The sequence below is a fragment of the Drosophila mauritiana genome, chromosome 2R (genome assembly GCF_004382145.1).
Source record: "Drosophila mauritiana strain mau12 chromosome 2R, ASM438214v1, whole genome shotgun sequence".
Classification (NCBI taxonomy): domain Eukaryota; kingdom Metazoa; phylum Arthropoda; class Insecta; order Diptera; family Drosophilidae; genus Drosophila; species Drosophila mauritiana.
The window spans coordinates 19879609-19900463 of NC_046668.1; the positions used below are offsets into that span (position 1 = coordinate 19879609).

The following is a 20855-nucleotide window of genomic DNA, read 5'->3' on the forward strand; positions in this document are numbered from 1 at the left end:
CTTACCCCCTTTTACAGACTACAAATCATTCGCGGACGCACGTTGTTCAGCTTATCCGTGGAGGAGGAGAAGTACGCCTTGTTCGTCACTTACTCCAAGATGTACACGCTGGAGATTCCCGATCTACGCGATGTCTTGAATGGCCAGGTGGGCTTCCACAACAACTACAACCTCTGCCACATGCGGACGATCCAGTGGTCGGAGATTGTGTCCAACGGCACAGATGCGTACTACAACTACGATTTTACTGCTCCGGAGCGCGAGTGTCCCAAGTGCCACGAGAGCTGCACGCACGGATGTTGGGGTGAGGGTCCCAAGAATTGCCAGAAGTTCAGCAAGCTGACCTGCTCGCCCCAGTGTGCCGGAGGTCGTTGCTACGGACCCAAGCCACGGGAGTGCTGTCACCTCTTCTGTGCCGGAGGATGTACTGGTCCTACGCAAAAGGATTGCATCGCCTGCAAGAACTTCTTCGACGAGGGCGTCTGCAAGGAGGAGTGCCCGCCCATGCGCAAGTACAACCCCACCACGTATGTTCTTGAAACGAATCCTGAGGGAAAGTATGCCTATGGTGCCACCTGCGTCAAGGAGTGTCCCGGCCATCTGTTGCGGGATAATGGCGCCTGTGTGCGCAGCTGTCCCCAGGACAAGATGGACAAGGGGGGCGAGTGTGTGCCCTGCAATGGACCGTGCCCCAAAACCTGCCCGGGCGTTACTGTCCTGCATGCCGGCAACATTGACTCGTTCCGGAATTGTACGGTGATTGATGGCAACATTCGCATTTTGGATCAGACCTTCTCGGGCTTCCAGGATGTCTACGCCAACTACACGATGGGACCACGCTACATACCGCTCGATCCCGAGCGACTGGAGGTCTTCTCGACGGTGAAGGAGATCACCGGGTATCTGAACATCGAGGGAACCCACCCGCAGTTCCGGAATCTGTCGTACTTCCGCAATCTGGAAACAATTCATGGCCGCCAGCTGATGGAGAGCATGTTTGCCGCTTTGGCGATCGTTAAGTCATCCCTGTACAGCCTGGAGATGCGCAATCTGAAGCAGATCAGTTCCGGCAGTGTGGTCATCCAGCATAATAGGGACCTCTGCTACGTAAGCAATATCCGTTGGCCGGCCATTCAAAAGGAGCCCGAACAGAAGGTGTGGGTCAACGAGAATCTCAGGGCGGATCTATGCGGTAAGTTCTCACCCATCTTGATCTTCTTGCAACATAATATCATCATGTATATTTTTGCAATTCGCAGAGAAAAATGGAACCATTTGCTCGGATCAGTGCAACGAGGACGGCTGCTGGGGAGCTGGCACGGATCAGTGCCTTACCTGCAAGAACTTCAATTTCAATGGCACCTGCATCTCCGACTGTGGTTTTATATCCAAGTAAGTATCAAGCCCACAAAGATAAATCAAAAGAACATCAGTTAACCGACGCTTGTTACTCTCCTTCAGTGCCTACAAGTTTGACAATAGAACGTGCAAAATATGCCATCCAGAGTGCCGGACTTGCAATGGAGCTGGAGCAGATCACTGCCAGGAGTGCGTCCATGTGCGGGACGGTCAGCACTGTGTGTCCGAGTGCCCGAAGAACAAGTACAACGATCGTGGTGTCTGCCGGGAGTGCCACGCCACCTGCGATGGATGCACTGGGCCCAAGGACACCATCGGCATTGGAGCGTGTACGACGTGCAATTTGGCCATTATCAACAATGACGCCACAGTAAAACGCTGCCTGCTGAAGGACGACAAGTGCCCCGATGGCTACTTCTGGGAGTATGTGCATCCGCAAGAGCAGGGATCGCTGAAGCCACTGGCCGGCAGAGCAGTCTGCCGAAAGTGTCATCCCCTTTGCGAGCTGTGCACCAACTACGGATACCATGAACAGGTGTGCTCCAAGTGCACCCACTACAAGCGACGGGAGCAGTGCGAGACCGAGTGTCCGGCGGATCACTACACGGACGAGGAGCAGCGTGAGTGCTTCCAGTGCCACCCGGAATGCAATGGTTGCACGGGTCCGGGTGCCGACGATTGCAAGGCTTGTCGCAACTTCAAGTTGTTCGACGCGAATGAGACGGGTCCCTATGTGAACTCCACGATGTTCAATTGCACCTCGAAGTGTCCCTTGGAGATGCGACATGTGAACTATCAGCACACGGCCATTGGTCCCTACTGCGCAGCTAGTCCGCCGAGGAGCAGCAAGATAACTGCTAATCTGGATGTGAACATGATCTTCATCATCACTGGTGCTGTTCTGGTGCCGACGATCTGCATTCTCTGCGTGGTCACCTACATCTGCCGGCAAAAGCAAAAGGCCAAGAAGGAAACCGTCAAGATGACCATGGCTCTGTCCGGCTGCGAGGATTCCGAGCCGCTGCGTCCCTCGAACATCGGAGCGAATTTATGCAAGTTGCGCATTGTCAAGGACGCCGAGTTGCGCAAAGGTGGAGTCCTCGGAATGGGAGCCTTTGGACGAGTGTACAAGGGCGTTTGGGTGCCGGAGGGTGAGAACGTCAAGATTCCAGTGGCCATTAAGGAGCTGCTCAAGTCCACGGGCGCCGAGTCCAGCGAAGAGTTCCTGCGCGAAGCCTACATCATGGCCTCTGTGGAGCACGTTAATCTGCTGAAGCTCCTGGCCGTCTGCATGTCCTCACAAATGATGCTAATCACGCAACTGATGCCACTTGGCTGCTTGCTGGACTATGTGCGAAATAACCGAGACAAGATAGGCTCTAAGGCTCTGCTCAACTGGAGCACCCAAATCGCCAAGGGCATGTCGTATCTGGAGGAGAAGCGACTGGTCCACAGAGACTTGGCTGCACGCAATGTCCTGGTGCAGACTCCCTCGTTGGTGAAGATCACCGACTTTGGGCTGGCCAAGTTGCTGAGCAGCGATTCCAATGAGTACAAGGCTGCTGGCGGCAAGATGCCCATCAAGTGGTTGGCACTGGAGTGCATCCGTAACCGTGTATTCACCAGCAAGTCCGATGTCTGGGCCTTTGGTGTGACCATTTGGGAACTGCTGACCTTTGGCCAGAGACCCCACGAGAACATACCCGCTAAGGATATCCCCGATCTTATTGAAGTCGGTCTAAAGCTGGAGCAACCGGAGATTTGTTCGTTGGACATTTACTGCACATTGCTCTCGTGCTGGCACTTGGATGCCGCCATGCGTCCAACCTTCAAGCAGCTGACTACGGTCTTTGCCGAGTTCGCCAGAGATCCGGGTCGCTATCTGGCCATTCCCGGGGATAAGTTCACCCGGCTGCCGGCCTACACGAGTCAGGACGAGAAGGATCTCATCCGAAAACTGGCTCCCACCACCGATGGTTCCGAAGCCATTGTGGAACCCGATGACTACCTGCAACCCAAGGCAGCACCTGGTCCTAGTCACAGAACGGACTGCACGGATGAGATACCCAAGCTGAACCGCTACTGCAAAGATCCAAGCAACAAGAATTCGAGTGCCGGCGACGATGAGACGGATTCGAGTGCCCGGGAAGTGGGCGTGGGTAATCTGCGCCTCGATCTACCAGTCGATGAGGATGATTACCTGATGCCCACTTGTCAACCGGGGCCCAACAACAACAACAACATGAATAATCCCAATCAAAACAACATGGCAGCTGTGGGCGTGGCTGCCGGCTACATGGATCTCATCGGAGTGCCCGTTAGTGTGGACAATCCGGAGTATCTGCTGAATGCGCAGACACTGGGAGTTGGGGAGTCGCCGATACCCACCCAGACCATCGGGATACCGGTGATGGGAGTCCCGGGCACCATGGAGGTCAAGGTGCCAATGCCAGGCAGTGAGCCAACCAGCTCCGATCACGAGTACTACAACGATACCCAACGGGAGCTGCAGCCACTGCATAGAAACCGCAACACGGAGACGAGGGTGTAGGCTTCAGTAGAGTAGGAGCAATTGCCAATGAAGAAGGAGAATCTTGCCAAGTGCCTTTGGAAGCCATGCGGACACGCCTTTGCTGGCTGTTATCTTAGATAGGAGCCCGTGCGCCTGTACAGAGCCTAGACCGACCCATAGATTTGTAAATTACTTTCTAGTGTACTTAGCCAGTCCCCCGCCCGCATCTTTGTGTATACTTCTCTATCCTAGCCCGTAAACCAGTAGTCAGCAGGGATCGTCGTCGCGGTCCTGCGCTTGTAGAATCCATGTAATTACGAGAACAAAACACCGATAGTGCATTTCTAAGACGCCTCCGCCATGCCAAACTCGAAGAGATCCCATCCGGATCGGCTCCGCCGGAGGGCGCCCACTTAGCTAAGCCGATGTCCACTTCACTCGGGCGTCAATTACTTCTTGTACTTGTAGTTAGTAGTAGTCGTCTCGTTTAGCGCCTAGTTTCCAACTGTGATATAGTTTGTAGGACTCGACCTAAGGACTTCTAACACGATGAACAAATCGAACGACTCGAAACAGTTAAGTGAATGAAAATAGTGACAAAGTACCGATCTTATGCAATTTTAGGCCAAGTTTCAAATCCCATTCGATATATCAAGTTTGACAATCAAATCCCGAGCGTGCCATGCATCGATCGATGCAAATCTCCTAAAGATTTCGAATACCTTGTTGGCACACTAGAGTGTAAGCGAATGCCTAGCCGATATGTTACTGATCAAAGATACATAAGTAATCCACACAAACATATACTTCTAATATATAATATATGTACCACATGTACACGTGTAGATTTGCCAAGTTATGCCTACTGAATAAGTTAATTTAATTTAAAATAGGCTATTTACATGTATGTGGAAAGTATATATATACAAATAAAATTATTTTTCAATAAAACTTTAAAACGTTTTTATTTACCGGTTTCCTAGTTAGTAAGGTGTGGTTAAATGTAACCAACTATTATGAATTCTACGTAAAGTACATGTGTAAGAAAATTAAAGGAAGACCTTTTTGACATGTAAAATGTATGTACTTAGTTACATTTTACTTGTACAAATTATCTACATATTTTACCGGTTGAGCCGGCTTTATAACCGGTTGGTGCCCGCCAGGAATACAAATTTCAAATGAAGCATCCAAAGAGGAAATTCAACAGCTTACACGTATGTTTTTTCTTTATTTAAATATTCAATTGAGTGGTTGTTCTATAGAGGGCGTGGTCGCAAACTGTATTTTGTTGAATATATCTATATTTGCATGTAATTGTATTTGAATTGGTGTAGACTATTTAGACGTCGGATCGTATATATTGAAAAAGTTATCCCATAGTTTACATTCATAAAGGTTCAATTACATCAATTAAGTACTACAAAACTATTTTCGCTGTGAGTTGATACTACCATAGTTTTCCGTGTGTGTTACAATAATTTAAGCCAGCTAATATCCCTGGCCAACTCGATGAAACAACTTAGGGTCATTAGCATTAGGTGGTACACTTAGAGAAAACAATATCGACTTAAACTCAAGGCTAAAAAACAAAATCAGTGCTGGGCTCTTGGCTCTGTAAATGCTTAATAATACACACGAGCGTGTTTGCGTTCAGTGTCCGTGCCAGCAAACTTAATTGATAAACATTAAATAACATTTGGATTCAGATTCAGAACTTGCATCCTCACCGAACGGTGTCCAAGTATTTCTAAATTATGTATTTTACTGCTCAGAGCAGCAATGCGCAGTCCCCAAAACGGTGGTGGATCGAGTTTTAATGTGTTAGATATATAAACAATTCGGTGTAACACTTGATTTTTCATTTTCCCTTCTCAGTACTTTGTATCACTTGGAATTGTTCATAGACAACTCTCCCCACCTGCGATTCTGGGTCACCTAACCCAGATCAATCAGCGCCTGCAACGCACATGGATCAGACGCCCGCGTCGCAAAGAGCCCGATGCCGAAACCGAACCCGAATCCGAACCGGAACCGGAAACAGAAGCTACAGAAGCCGACGGAATCAGTGCTACATCTGCAGCTTCTTGGGGAGCTGGGGAATCCCTAGCCAGAGCCTATCACATTGGAACGCGTCGCGCCAGCAGATACTCGGAGAACTGCTGGCCCCCAACGCTGGCCTCGATGGTGAAGCCGGCGTTGAGGAGTCGGGTGAGCACCTGCACCGAGTTCAGCTTGCAGTAGCCGTTGAGGGGGAAGCGGATGATTTGCCCCCAGTCGCCCTGGTTCCAGGACACTCCGCTGCGACTCGACTGTGTCGCCTGGCTGGCCTCCGGGAAGAGCTCGTCGAGCAGAGCCCGTTCCGCCGACAGCATTATGCGTTCGCCAAGGTCCGGCGAGATGTGCAGCGCCACTACCTCGTAATTGCACTCCGGCGATGCGCTGGTCCTCGGGCTCGTCTTGATGTGGCGAGCCGGTGGAGTGGGTGGCGCCACCAAATAGTTGCCGTTGCGAACGCGATCCTTGCGCATGCTCTCCAGCTGCTTAATCATCGCTGTGGGCACACCGGTTGGTCATGTGGAGAGGGAATGGAGACAGGGAGAAGAGCAAATTAGCTATAATCGCTGGTGGCCATAACGAGGTTCGATACACAGTGAAAAAGTATCATGTGAAGTATAACTTATAATAAATTAAACGGAAAATATGTAAACTTTTTACACCATATGGAAGCTGAGAGATTATGACGATGAATACTTACGCTCCACTTCGTAGTAGCGAGCCTCCTCCAGCAGCAGCTCCAGGTCCGGAAAGTCTTCGGCAATCAGAAGTCTTGAGTTTCTCATAAAGTTCAGAATGTGGCGGAACATGCCCCCATCGCGATCGATGAAATAGTGCTGCTTCAGCGAGTCCAGCACGATGGGTATCTGGCCATTGAAGAGCTTGGCCAGCTTCGACTCCGGGTACTTGGTGAGCGTCTCGAGTGAGCTGGTGTATATGGTCCCGCCCACGTCGATGTGAACGGGTGCCGTATAGCGGGAGGCGGCGGCCACACACGGAATCCCAGTGATGGGCTTGTGGTTGCCGTGCAAATAGGAACTGGCCCCCGCCGAGGAGGCTCCTCCGACGGCGGCGGCAGCAGCTGCCACCGCTCCGGGCAAGCCCAGCGGCGTCACTGAGGAACTGGCGGGTGGCGTCGGTGTGGGCGAAGAGGAGTTTGAGATCGTTGGCGAGACGGTTGGCGAGGAGCTGCGGGCGAAAGCCGTTCACGAATTCACAATGAGATTGTTTGCGACAGGGGGGAATGGCAATGTGGCGTGGAAGCATCATACAGCCGATGGAGTACTCTGCATTCCACTGCACTTTGCCAGAAAGTTCTTTAAACTTTTGAAAGTCCCAAATTTTCTTTACAAAACCAATAAATTCTTCAAAATCTTAGAAACATATTGTAAATCCTATACCTTACTACACGAATATCTTTGCTCATTAAACCCAAGCTTACCTGATTTTAATATCGCTTCTGGCGTAAATGCGGCCCGTGGAGGATAAGTCGCGTGGCTCCAGGGCCTTGACATCTCTTTCGCGCTCTCGGTCCATATCGCATTTTTTCCTGCAACCAAGAACCAAATGAAATCCCGGTTAATTATCACATAATATACAAGTAATGAGAGCAGCTTATATAAGTCGGTAATCATGAGAACCAATTTGTCCCCCGCGCCAAACTGAAATTGACTTGACTCTGATTACGGACAGCCACATCGGCGGAGGACAGCGAACGTGACAACGAAAATGCCGCGACGGGCCAAACATGGCTTGCAGCTTTCCACAGGGCCCATAAAAGTTCACACACAAGCCCAACACACACACACAGGCATTCAGAGCGATTTGTAGGGAGGCAGAGCCAAGTCGTACGTACATATATATATATATTTCATATGGCCACGGTCTTGGGCTGATTGTGTGGGAATATTTGGATTTTCACTGCGTTTCCATCTCGGTTACGGGGCGTCGAGCCCGAAGCGATCGGCTCTCTGCAGCTTCGGTCGTGGACAAGACCAAATCGCCATTCCCGCATGGCTTATACCATATAGCAGCCCAAACTGGGCGGCCTGTGGATGCAGTTAATGTTAACGGCCATCGAGTGCATCGTTTTAGCCACTCGTCGTTGTGGTTGTACTGGCCGGAAGGGTTGCCAGTCGAATTTCACACGAAAATCGCATTGTTTCGCGGTGCGATGTGGGCTCGCCAATTATGACGTGTCAGTCGGATGCGTGCCACACGGCGTATGCGCAACGCGCCCGCTGAGCCGACTTAACAAAGTCAACACCAATTAGGTGGCTACATCTAAATCTGCAAAGCGAGAGCCAAAGCCCTCATCATCATCACCATCATCAGCATCATCATTAGTATCAGTTTCAGTTCCTCCAGGTCCAGGACCGCAAATTAATAAAACTCAATCAACCGGCGAGCGAACCACTCAAAACGAGTTGGCCCCATATGACAAATGTTCACATGCTTTATGCACATTAACTTGGCTTACACACAGTTCTCTTCAGTCATGAATGTACGTTACGATGGAACTACCTTTGAATGGGTAGCTTAGCTGGATGAAACTACATTTTCTGTATTTTCAATAGTAAACTATATTTATCCTAGTTAATAAACAACAGATGAGAGAGAATTCGTCCATATACTCCCATATACTTTCTCAGCAATGTGGCAATGGATTGTCCGTATCTGAAATTTATCTTACCGATCACTTTGCCCCTTGAAGAGCATTTATTCTTCGCTTCGCCACAAATCACCGCTGTCCATCTAGCTAAACAAGTTTGCTTTTTTTAAATGTTTGAGGCCCTGCGGCCACGACGACTCGGGCTGGGTAATTACGATTTGATTAACTTTAACTACATGAACATTCAAATGCGAATGGGAACCGGAGAGGCAGTGGATGTACAAGTTTACGAGTGTACGATTGTGCGAGGGCTAAAAAGCGAATAGAAACGTAAGGAGCGACGTCGAACAGGGTTACGGTTTCCAATGGAAACCAAGAGAGTTGCACAAAAAAATTGCACAAAATAAATGGCTGCAAGGCATTCTCATGGCAGCAATGGCGATTGACGGGGTCCAGAAATGGGTGGCATATACAGCTGGGTTTTATTAATTTACGCCAATTATAAAGCGTGAGTAATGCGTTCAATCAAACATTGCATATTCGTTTATGGGATCTGGCTTAATGGTTTCCTAGCCAATATCCTTTACCCCACCGCACCGCACCGCACCACACCCCCCTCTCTCTCTCTCTTCTACTCCTACTCCTTCCTGACCACATTCCTCCTAGGGCCAACTGCTGCAGTTGCAGCCACAAAATATGCAATGCCTGAGCTCTGGCTTGCCACACAAACAATTCAATTTCAATTGCTTTGCGGCCCACTTGAGCAGGTGCAACAACAACAACAAGCCCCACACACTCACACACACACACACCGAGTTTGGGACACACATGTGTGTGTGTGGGTGTGGACACCCACAGCTAACGGTATTGTATATAAGACAAGCACTGCAGTTTGCATCCTATTCTAGTCCATTACCGCCGCAAGCGGTATCTTTTCTATGCCGTCTAGTAGCAGGATGAGCCGAGCAGTGGGCGCGGGGGGGTAATGTGGCAAGGGGCTGAGGGGCAAGGCTGCCGGCTGGGCGGGGGAGCCGAGTTGCTGGAGTTGTTCGCAGCGCCTTTGGTTACACTTGAGATGAGACCCAGAGCTGAGCACGTGACTTATGACATATGAAAATATGTCGAATTTTCCAAATATGTAGATAACTTCCAAAAAGTTAGAACATTCCCCAGATCAAAAACTGAACAACTCTAACTTGGCTAATCTTTTTTCTTATGAAAATTCCGTTTACATGTAATGATAAAATATGAAATATAAATTGTATGATTCATATGCAACGAAGGATCCTATTAGGATCAGCTGATCCCAGGATTTCTCTGTGAACTTTCGCATGCTGCGCACCTCTGACCAATATGAATATTGAAGAGTTGCCTTTGCCGTAGTCATATTTGTCAACCGGCTTCCTTCCCCGCATCATTTTGGCATCCTGGCAATCCGGCCTGCTGCTCTGCATGCTCTCGTCCTTTCTGTGGTCATTATTTGACATCTTTGCCTGGCGCAGGTCTGGTTTTAATGGCAATGCCATTAACTCTTAACTCTTGGCATTGCACATTTGCTGGGACGGAGACTTCCTCTTATACTTCTGACGGAGGAGTTTCATGTTTCATTCGGCTCCGGGAGAAAGAGATGACTGCTGTGAGCTTATTAGTTTTCCATTGTTCAGATTGTGAGTGCGGAGCTGGATATCAGGTTGCTGACCAGTCCGGGATGAACTGGCCCCGGGGCGAAACCATTTTCCAAGATGGAATTATGGACAAAACTGGCCGTTGGCACATGCTCAATGCTCGAATCCTGGGTGGATAACCCGTGTGGGAACCCGCCCATTTCAGTGCCACCCAGGCAATTCGCCACGACTTGGGCTGCTCGGTTTTCGGATCGGGTGGCACTGCTGGCATTCGCCCTCCCAAAACAGGACAAAAGCGAAAACAAAAGCCAAGAAATGAGCTAAAGTGCACACCACACCACATCACACACACCCCCATCCCCATTCTCGTCGTCGTCCTCATCCTCGTCCACACGGAGATAGCGACACACACCTAGGCAGAGCATCAGACGTTGACGACTGCGACGCTGACTATGTAACCCTAGAAAATGTCCTGCGGCCAGCCAACCTTCCGCACACAAAGGCCAGACAGCCCGAGTGTCCTGGTTGGTAGCCGCACTTACAAAAATGGTAGAGAGATCTTATTCCATCGTAAAATTACATACAATAATACTAATTTATATAATTTAAAAACTAACGCAAAGTATTCACAGTACATTTGTCGGAAAGTGATCTAAGTGCATGTTTCATATATTTTGTACTTTCAAGAAATACGTTTTTTCCAGTGTCGAAGGAGAAGGCTAGCTGTGCGAGAGCGAGAGAGCTAGCGAAAAAGGGCAAAAGCTGACTAGGCCCGCGGCGATCGTTTGGAATTAGTGCGGAAATCATGGATGGATACGAAACGAAACCAAGCAAGGAAAGCGAGCCAAGCCAAGCCAAGCCGAGCCAAGGAGTACGGAACACGGGCGGAACTGGGGCCCAAAGGACCCTCGGAAGGTGGAGAGCTTATTCATCAACACACAGCGCTATGGAAAGCGTAGGAGGAGCCGGAGCAGGGGTGTGGCCATGCGGCCCCCGAATGTAATCCACTGGGGCTCTGCACGAGCGAGTGCCCACTGTAGTCGGGCAAGGTGCCCGTGCCCGTGCCCGTGCCCGGTGTTTGGGATTGAAACTTGGGGTTATCCTGCCCGCACTCCGCCTCTTTCCCGCCAGTTGGTTCTGGGGTGGTTCCTTCAGGGCTTCTCCGGCTCATACATGTGACTCCGCTTGAGTGTGTGGGTGGCCGTGTGTGGATGCCGGGTGCCTCCTCATTCATTTATCCTTGCAGCGCTAGCGGCAACAAGAGCAGCAGCAGCAGCAGCAACAACAACAACAAAGGAGCAGGAACATAGCCAGTAACCACAACGGCAAGGATATACCTCCCAATCCATTCCATTCCGTTCCGGACCCAAACCGAACCGAACCCTTCTCCGACTCCTACAACGATTCCGATAAGGCTAGGGGTTGGGGCTGGATGGCTAGATGGCTGGCTGGCTGGATGGATGCTGCAGGCGGAAACTTTTGCGATTGGTAGGTAAGTCTAGTCGTGTCCGTTCTGGCTTTGGCTTATACCCATGTGTGTTGCCTGCATTTAAAGATATCATACCTAAGTTGGTCTGCGTCTCATGGCCTCAATGCTCCCCAGGCAGCTCGCACAACAACAGGAGTGGAGAGTATAAAAGCAGAATAAAAACAGCAGCATAAAAATGGGGAAAATAAAAAGCAAAACGAAAGTTTTCGAGGCAAAATCTTATCTCAATTTTAAAACGCCCGCGGCGAAAGCGACGTCGGCTGCACTGAATCCACCTCGAAAGTTAATACGAAAACATTGGGAACCCGAAGATTTATCAAATTGCAGCACTGCTGCAGCAGCAGCAGCAGCCGCAGCAGCAGCAGATTATGTTTGACGGGCGACGAGGGCGGTGGATTCCAATTAGGCAGGACCTATGTATATTCGGGGTTGGAAAAAGAAAGCAAACTTACGGCTCCCGGGAGCTGCAGATAAGGGAATGCGGAACGGCACGGAACGCTTGTGTATCTAGCCAAGACAAACATAAAGTAAACACACAAACGCACACACACACACACGCGGAGCAGCAGAGGAAAAATCTGCAAAATGTCCCGGGGACAAGTTGAGAAGAATCCAAAAGCCCCGGGCGAATCTCGAGAAGGTCGAGAGGCAATGGCAAGGAGTGGCATGTGGAGCAACTGCCTCCACTCTGGCTTGGCTTGTTTTCGTTTCGCAGTTGGCCAAAACCAAAATCAAAACGCTGATGAGCAGGCAAATGAAAAACTTTTGCCGGGCAGTCGGAGGTCCCAAGTAAAACACAAAAAGCCAAAGCCAGGAGGTGGCCCCCCATACATGGCGCCCATTCCCCTCCAGATCTAGGATCTCGGGCTGCAGTGCCCGAACTCAACTTCTGCGTCGACGTCGTCTTTAGCCAAAGGGTCCAAATTCAAACGGCGGAGCTGGAGCTGCGGCATATGGGAAATCAGACCACTCTGCCCCTCGTCATCCTTTTCCCACTGCGATGCTACGAAAATTGTTGGCCAAAGTTGCAGAATGTGTGCGCCATGGCAAATTGTACAAATATATGCGATATATATGTGAATATATATAGAGCATGGCCGTGAGTATAAGTGTTAGTCTGAGTGTGAGTGTGAGTGTGAGTGTGTGGGTATGGGCAGGGAAGTCTGGCAGAAGTTGAGTGAGTGAGCGAGTAACTGGAGTCCCGGCATATACTGAAGCAGCAGATATTAAAACGCTGCAAGGCTTTCAAAAATAAACTTTGAAAAATTTATTAGAAAATATTAAATAAAAACGACGATTGCGCTGCATATGGCTCACTCAGCAAAAGGCAGGCCAAGGGTTGTGGCAGCGGGAGGTGGGGGCTTCGAGGGGGCTTGGAGCTACGTATGCAGAGCAAACATTACTCAGCCAACTCACAACTCGCCGACATACGACCTCCATGTAGGAAAAAAGTGAAACAACAGCATCCACGATGACGACGACGACTAGCAAAATATAAATATATTCCGGATAAATCCACATGTGAGAGTGTGTCTACCTAAAGATGAGATGTTTTTATTCAGCTAAATTCGAAAATTGAATTGAAAGTCAAAAGCGCAAAGGATAAGCAGCCAAAGCGTCGGAATATTGCCGTAAAGGCAAACATTGCGCATACGCAGCGTTGTTTGCTGGGTGCGAGCAAACTGATAGCTCCACTGCAGCTTCAACCGGGCATTGTATGATTGCCGGCGCTACTTAATCAAGTGTACATAATAATTAACAGCCATGTTTCCACTCGAACAGCGCTCAAACAATGGAACACGATTCGGAATCCGGCCGGAAAACAGTAGGCAGAGAGCAAGCTGGTCCACCGCAAAGCCAAAACCCATTCAGATGCACTTCTGCCAGTGCAACTGGATTCGCAAGTGCAACTGGCAGCGGCAGACAATACGGCCTGCCTAATTGGTGCAATTTGCGTGTGCATATCGCAGCCAAAAACAGCATCAACAGCAGATGCAACACAAAGGCAACTGAAGTAAAATGCACTCCCCGATGCAACAACAACAACAGCGGCAGGTGCAGTCGGCCAAAGAATCGGGTTTCGGAGCGGGAAGTCCTGGGTATCATCAGAGTGTAAGCCAGGAGTATTAGGCATCCGATTAAGATTGTTCTTAGATCAAACAATGGTGAGAACGATGTAATGCATCATATTAAACTTACAGATGCTATCTAATCTAAAGCATAAGATGTATTATTATTATACAACATGCTTAAAAAATCTTAAACTTCATATATACGCGATAACCAGAAGTCGTACCCATTGAAGTTGCATTGGCACAGCCACTCCGTTGGTGGCAAATTGGCAGCGCAATGTTGATGCTGGTAATGATGCCGAATTGCAGCTTAATTAACACACAGCGCGTTAAGAGCTTTTGTGCCACTGCCTCAGCCATTCAAATGCAGCAGGAGCAAGTAAGGGCTTTGACTATTGGCACGTAATGGAAATCACTTTGCCGTCGGTTCCCGTTTCCAAACAGCAGCAGGTATAGGCCGTTAATGCAAATGTGAATGCAAGTAGCTGGAGCCTGAATCCGCTGAATGAAAACAAATTAGCTGGGAATATGGCGACTGCCAGATCCTGACAATGCGAGCTAAGAATCGCGAACTGCGGCTCCAGCCAAACAAACAGGCAAACAAACAAGACTTTGACTTCGACTCCACCTTCTATAGGGAAATTCTTGTGTCTGGCATGCGAAAACAAAGAAAAAACAAACAAAAAACAGCAGAAACAGCAAGAGATAACACCAAAACCAGTTGCTTCCATGTGAAAGAGAGGGCTGTGTGGAATAAGAGGGCAACAGGCGAAGGTCGTCAACGCCTCGCTCCTCCCATTACACAGGAAAAAATTATATAGTCATCAGTAGAAATCAGTTGGAAATGGGAGAATTTGTGATTTAATAATGTGATTAAAAGTATTATTGCCAAAGTTCTCCTTCAATATATACATGTAATACTATTAATCATTTTCTTAGAGTGCTATCTCTCTATTTGAATGCAATTCCGCGCACACTGCAGTTCTTGCTTTGAACTTTGCCTCATGACTTGGCTCCAACTCAACGGACAAACTGGCGGACAAACGGACAAGATGGACCGATAGACGGACGACGACTCTCACGGAACGTCGATTCGCTGGCTAAACAAAAATTTGTTGTACGAGTGTGCTGTATGTATTTGGCCCGGGGGTCATCTTTTGGCCGCTTAGTTTTCGACCAGCCACAATACAACCGGTCATGCCCCCTCCTTTGCTTCGCTTCGCTTCGACCCACGACCCCCGCCCCAGCACCATCGTATTTTATAGCCTTTAAGGTAGAAAAAATAATGCGACTCGTTCTCGTCTGCACACATAACTCAGCCGGGGGCTAAGGTTGCCCAAAAATGCCCATGGCGTATTTTGTATGATTTTTTCTCCCCGTCGCCGTAGCCCGCTTCCTTTACCGCTCCCTTTCCCTGGGTTACTCTTCTTACTTTTGTTTATTTCTCCTTTGGTGCGGGTACAGAGCACTTGAGGCGTATAATTTTTTTTTTTTAAACAGTCTTCGTTTATGGCGCACAATTTCTGACTTGGCATGTGGGAGAGACGAAAATCAGTGGCCAGCGGCGCTTTTGGCCAAAACCGAAGGGAGAGAGATCGGGTGGCCTGCAACTTGGACTGTCGATGCTGTTGTGTGTCAAAAATTCGTTTATTACAGAATCTTTTTTTAAACTAATTTATTGGCCAGCTCGAAGGCTGGTTGGGATTTTCGGGGCATTTTGCAAATGAAAAGTTTTCAGTTTACGCTTACCGTTTGGGGCAGGAGGAATCCACCGTCAACGGTGATCGTTGATCCAATGCAACAAACGGAGTTCTGTTTTTGGGAGGAAAGCAAAGAAAATTTTAGTTAGAAAAATTTATTTCGATTGGGTGTTGAATTTTGAGCTAATATTGATCTTCATCTTAATTATGAATAGAGCTCAAGTTTTTTAAACTATGCATATGATAATAAATTAACAACGAAGGCTGGTGTAAATTGTTAAATTGGATTTCAGTCAAAATTCACACAATAATCATATAATGAATTGTATAATTATAAAAAGAAAACAAATTATATTTGCAACTTAAATGTCTCTTCACCGCTCAAGAAACTCACAAAAAGGTTGGTATATTTAGGAAATGCACTTTAACTCTTTTTTAATACAACGCGCGCGTAGATAAACGATATTCGTCTTGTCGGATCTTCAGTGCGCTTCGATATCCTCAGTTTGCTTCGATCTGCTGATCGCTAGTTGCTTTCGGTTGAACCCTTTCAAATTCAATCAAGCGAGCGCGCGCCAACGAGTGTTTACTTCCGTTTCCGCTTGCCGTACACAACGCACACCGTTAACCGTTAACCGTTCGCCGTTCACTGTTAGATTTAAGTGTTGCCTACTTTTGAGCGCTGGCAATTTACCTCACTTGCATTCGCGTCGAGAGTTGCTCGAATACTGATTTAGCTCGCTGGCTGATGGATGGCGAATGGCGAATGGCCAATGGCTCGGCTCCCCAATGTTGCGTGTTGCGGCTCGAGTTGCGTCTTGTTGCGAGTGGGGGTGGAGTGAAGTTCGTCGGCGCTGGCGTCTGAGCCGACGACCTTGAGAGAGCAGCAGCAGCAGCAGCAGCAGCAGCAGAAGCAGCGGCAAAGAGATAGAGAGCGCCGTTTGTTGTTTAGCGGCTTGGCTTTTCCACCATATGATGCCTTTGTTCGTGCGTGCGTGAGTGTGTGTGTGAGAGCGTTTAATGGTCTATTTCCGGTTTAAGTGGTCCGATCTGGCTTGTTGTTCTTGTTTCCTTGTGGCCTGCAACTAATCTGCCGCAATTAACAATGTAACTGCAAGTAGAAGAATTGGAATGGTTGGTATTATTTCGTTGGCTTGCTAATCGATGCATTTAATTAGAGCTAGAGCATTCGAAAACATTGTTTTTTACTCGTCGGCAACTATTTTCTTCTAAGATTTACGCTATATTTCTATATTATAAAAATTAAAAATATCGAATTTTGAAATATTTCATAAATGTATTTTATAGTTTCAAATAAGAGATTGAATTTAAAAATATTTTTTGGCAAGTGCACACACTAATTTAACCCAAAAGTTGCATTCATCATGGGGGACATCTCTATATGGTCGATTTTCTATAATTGTAAATATCAAAGCCTGTTTGTTTTTGTTGCCCTTGGCCATGTGTATGCCTGTGTGTGGGTGCATGTACAGCTGACACCAGTGTGTTGGTGCGACTGCCACTGTGTGCGTGAGCGGGTGTGCGAGTGTGCGTGTTTGTGTTAATGACAAAGCATAGAACGCTGCGCCCCGCGGCCAAACGAAATGAAACTTTGTGCGGCATCAGCTCCAGAGACTTTGAAGAAGCAGAAGCAGAACCAGAACCGCCGGCATCGGCTACGGCGGTACGAAACACGAAGAACGGGGCACTGGGGCGCTGAGCTGAGCCCGCCTGGAATGCCCCGGGGCGTTCGAGGAGCGACTGCGACGGAGGCAGCTGAAATATTTTGCTGCCCGGCGGCAATGCAAAGAAAAACTTGTGATAAATACGCCGCAGGCCGTGTTTCAAAACACAAGCTGGAATGAGTGCGGAGACGACGGAGCTGAGCGAGTACAGTGAGGCCTGCAGTTAGGCAGCTGTAATTAAAATGAGTGCGAACTTTCCACCCCCGCCCGCTGGAGAACGCAACGCCCGCGGGGTTGGTGGCCAAAATCCCGCCCCAGCCGAGAGTTCTGTCGCATCATTTTTCATTGGCAATTGTTTCGGAATGCTCGCTTATTTGTCCCGCGGCCATATTCATTTTGAAGTACATGCGCCACAATAATATTTCGCTATATTTCTAGAATCGGCGATCTGCCATAGTGCACCGTGTATCTGATCCGTGCAGGAAATCAATAAAATAGAAGGAAGAGATTTACTTTATATCTCTTTATACGATGATAGCTTTTAAACGTTTTAGCTTACTACTTTTTTATAAAACATATTTACATTTCTCGCAATTAGGTGCACACACACGTTAATTTCCGTGGAGCCAACTGCAAATAATACCGACATTAAAGTGTTCAATAAAACATGTCAAATTTTAATTGTTTCGTGTGAGCAGTGGCATTTCAATTTTTCATCCTTTATCGCAGCAAATGCGTACGACGAGTGGAAACTGTTGCAATTTTATCGCTCATTTCACTCACTCAAATGGAATGGGAAACGCTGTGGGGGGTTGTTGGGGGGCTTTTATTGTTTCAAGCGGGAAAATGGGGTAGCGGGCTCCTTTATTTTGACGTCGCTTTGCGTTTTTGCCATTTTAAATATTTTTTTAATCACAAGCTCACGCACACACACACACAGAGGCAGAGTCATACGTATTCAGTCACTCATACACAAGCTCATACATATGGCAATACCAATATTTCAAGCCAATTTGCTGCAGCTAGCCGCCAGCGGACTGCCAACAAAATAATTCGACAAAATGTGTGCGGCGCGCTTTATGCTTTATTGTTTGGATCGCTTGGGGCAGTGCAGTGGGCGGGGGGCGGTGTATAGGGGTGCAAGGAGTCACATACATCATGTACATATGTATACACATATACATATATAGATACATATAGAAAGATATATAGTAAAAGAGATCAGCTCAGAAATCAGCGTCGACATTTATACACTTCCTCTGCGCTCGTTTGTAATTATTTGTTGATGGCTTTTTAAACTAGCCCGCTCGCCACGCCCTCCAGCGGGCGCACCGCCCCACCGCCGCCCACTCGCCTGCATATTTATTCAAGGCTTGTGCATTTGCTTGTCAATCAATATCATGCTGAATGCTGAATGGGAAAACACAAACATTTAAATGCCATCGCATATGCTGAGAATTTCCGCAGATTTTTTGCGCCACCCGCGACCGCCAACACCATCAGCATCAGCATCAGCATCATCATTATTGTGATTTTTTATTATTACTATTATTTATGTGTGCTCGGCTCATCATCACAAGGCTGGGCAAATGGCAAAATGTGTATGGGCTTTAAAATATACGATGGATGGGTGCACACATACAAGCGCACATATATTTTTTATTATTAACGATACCCACCGAGGAAGCAACAAAAACATATATAGCATACCCATATATACACAAGCATATATATGAAAAGGCTCATAAAATTCACAATGTCTGGCCGCGGGGCTTTTACTTAATGATGCCATTTTTGCCGCCGCAGCCTGAAATTCGCGTTAAATTTTTAACGCACGACCGAACTGCAGCGGCAGTGGCAGCAAGCGCGACCACATATCAACCATCACATCAATTCGGGCACCCATCCGTCCACCCATCCACCTATCCAGCTATCCACCTATCGACCCATCAATTCATCCATATGTGGCACAACATTTACATTAACATTTGAATGGTAATCATTTTACAGGCAATGCGTGCCAAAATGAGGTGTTTGTATAGCTTTTAAAGGACACATATCGCTTGCTGTCCTTTAAATTGTTCAAATTATCAATATAAAATACCTGCTGAATATCCTTTTGGTCCTTCATATTATCCCATTTATGCTAAGCTTACGTTTTGCGAATTTGTTATATTCTAAAGGATTTGGCTTTGATTTAAAAATATGTTTCAATCGAAATGCCATAATGCAGTTGACATTATTTCAATTGTTTCAATTTGACCCGAAATTTAATGCACCATTTAATTTAAATGCAATACTTAAGTGCCTTAAAAACCGTACAAATAGGTGGGGGTATAAAATGCATTGAATAAACTATAATCTGCCCAAGAGGAAAAATAAATATATATGATGGAGTGACTAAATAAAATATGGTTGTTTAACACAGGATTAATATTTATACACGCAGCGTATTTGGTAAATTGTGCTGAATTGTATTTGTTGCTTTATGTTTATTAGTTTGTTTACCAACTTCTTGGGGTCGGTGAAAGCTGGACTCTCGCAAATGAGAGGGGGGAAAAGTGGGAAGGTGGCTCTTCAGCAGTCGATTGCCGACATCCTTTTGTCATTAGCAATGCGTGACATTTGTCATTAACTGCATAATGATTCCTATGCAGTTTGGCCAACTTCTCCAACCCAACCCAACAACACACACACAGTCTAGCATATTGTACATAATAAGTGTGTGCGGATGTGAGGCATGTGTGTGTGTGTGTGCATAATTTTAATGATTTACAAACTAAGCCGGCGGCGTTTTTAGCTCGAAAACTGACAGTTGATACCCAGAGACAAGCAGAATGAGGGAAATATAACGCAAAAGAAGATATAGCCGCGAGTTATGAATGGGAGAGGACCAGTTCTTTATTTCCAGCTTTTTGGGGTGGAACGAGCGAACGGAACGGAAAGGATTGCTCGAACATGCAACTAAGATGGCCTAAGGACATCCAGAGGCAGAGGCGCTGGCTGAGGCAATGCCAGAGAATGGGCAAAAATATGCAAGTTAAAAATAAGTTAAGTTTGAGTGGCTGGCGGCCCTGACGCAGCGTTTTGCATATAATGAGGGTACCAGCGCCCAGCTTTTTCACACTGCTTGTCACCTGCTGCCGGACTTACATATGTATGTGTATTGTGTGCATTGGTATGTATGAATTTGGGGTACAAAAAAAAACTGTGATTCTTTGGCCAGTTAGTTGGTAGCTGGTTGTGGGTAATTATAGGCAAACGGCACCGGCACTCGGTGTTGTTCTTAAATTATATGCCACTCATCTCTGTTTTCTGTTATCCTGCGCTGCAGCTGCAGCTGCCCCGCCCACTAATGTGGACACCCGGCCAGTTGTCCAAACACGTGCCGTGCAACAAGTTACCAGGCTGGGCGAAAACAAACGCAAAAAAGCATGTGGCAATAGCCAGAGCCACTGTTATTCACCTGCTGCCGTTGTCGAAGGCAAAAGCAAACACCATCGGCACAAACACACTGAACCACCGTTGAGAAAAGACTGTTTTGGGGGGGCTCGTTGGTGTCTAAGTGCCGAGTGCCGTCGAGCGTGTTGCATGCAACATGGGGCACGACGCCAGTCGCAGCAGCAGCAGCAGCAGCAACATCTGGCGCAGCAGCAGCAGCGGCAGCAGCAAAACGGGATGTTATCAGCCGCAACGTAAACACAACCACCACAACTAAGTATCCATATCCGCAGCAGGCGACTT

The 20855-nt window shown here is 47.7% G+C and overlaps 2 protein-coding genes across 4 annotated transcripts in view; one reads left to right on the forward strand and one right to left on the reverse strand.

Moving 5' to 3' along the window:
• The window catches only part of LOC117136541 (epidermal growth factor receptor), a 39857-nt gene extending 35402 nt beyond the window's left edge, over window positions 1-4455 (forward strand). For both annotated transcript variants that reach the window (XM_033297493.1, XM_033297492.1), the window contains exons 3-5: window positions 18-1192; window positions 1260-1392; window positions 1462-4455. In XM_033297493.1, the coding sequence (XP_033153384.1) occupies window positions 18-1192; window positions 1260-1392; window positions 1462-3910 (3757 nt within the window). In that variant the 3' untranslated portion in view covers window positions 3911-4455. The remainder of the gene's footprint in view (window positions 1-17; window positions 1193-1259; window positions 1393-1461) is intronic.
• A 627-nt stretch (window positions 4456-5082) lies between these two features.
• LOC117136542 (BTB/POZ domain-containing protein kctd15-like) lies at window positions 5083-20652 on the reverse strand. Of its 2 annotated transcripts, none has more exons than XM_033297494.1 (6): window positions 20578-20652; window positions 16121-16537; window positions 15476-15538; window positions 7371-7478; window positions 6630-7117; window positions 5083-6425 (listed from the first exon to the last, which is right to left on the reverse strand). In XM_033297494.1, exons 2-6 carry the CDS (start codon window positions 16129-16131, stop codon window positions 5992-5994), a joined length of 1104 nt encoding a protein of 367 aa, XP_033153385.1. In that variant the 5' UTR covers window positions 16132-16537; window positions 20578-20652; the 3' UTR covers window positions 5083-5991. The 2 variants fall into 2 exon arrangements, with proteins under 2 accessions (XP_033153385.1, XP_033153386.1); XM_033297495.1 differs by having other exon boundaries at window positions 15821-16537.
• Between the last annotated feature and the right edge of the window lie 203 nt (window positions 20653-20855).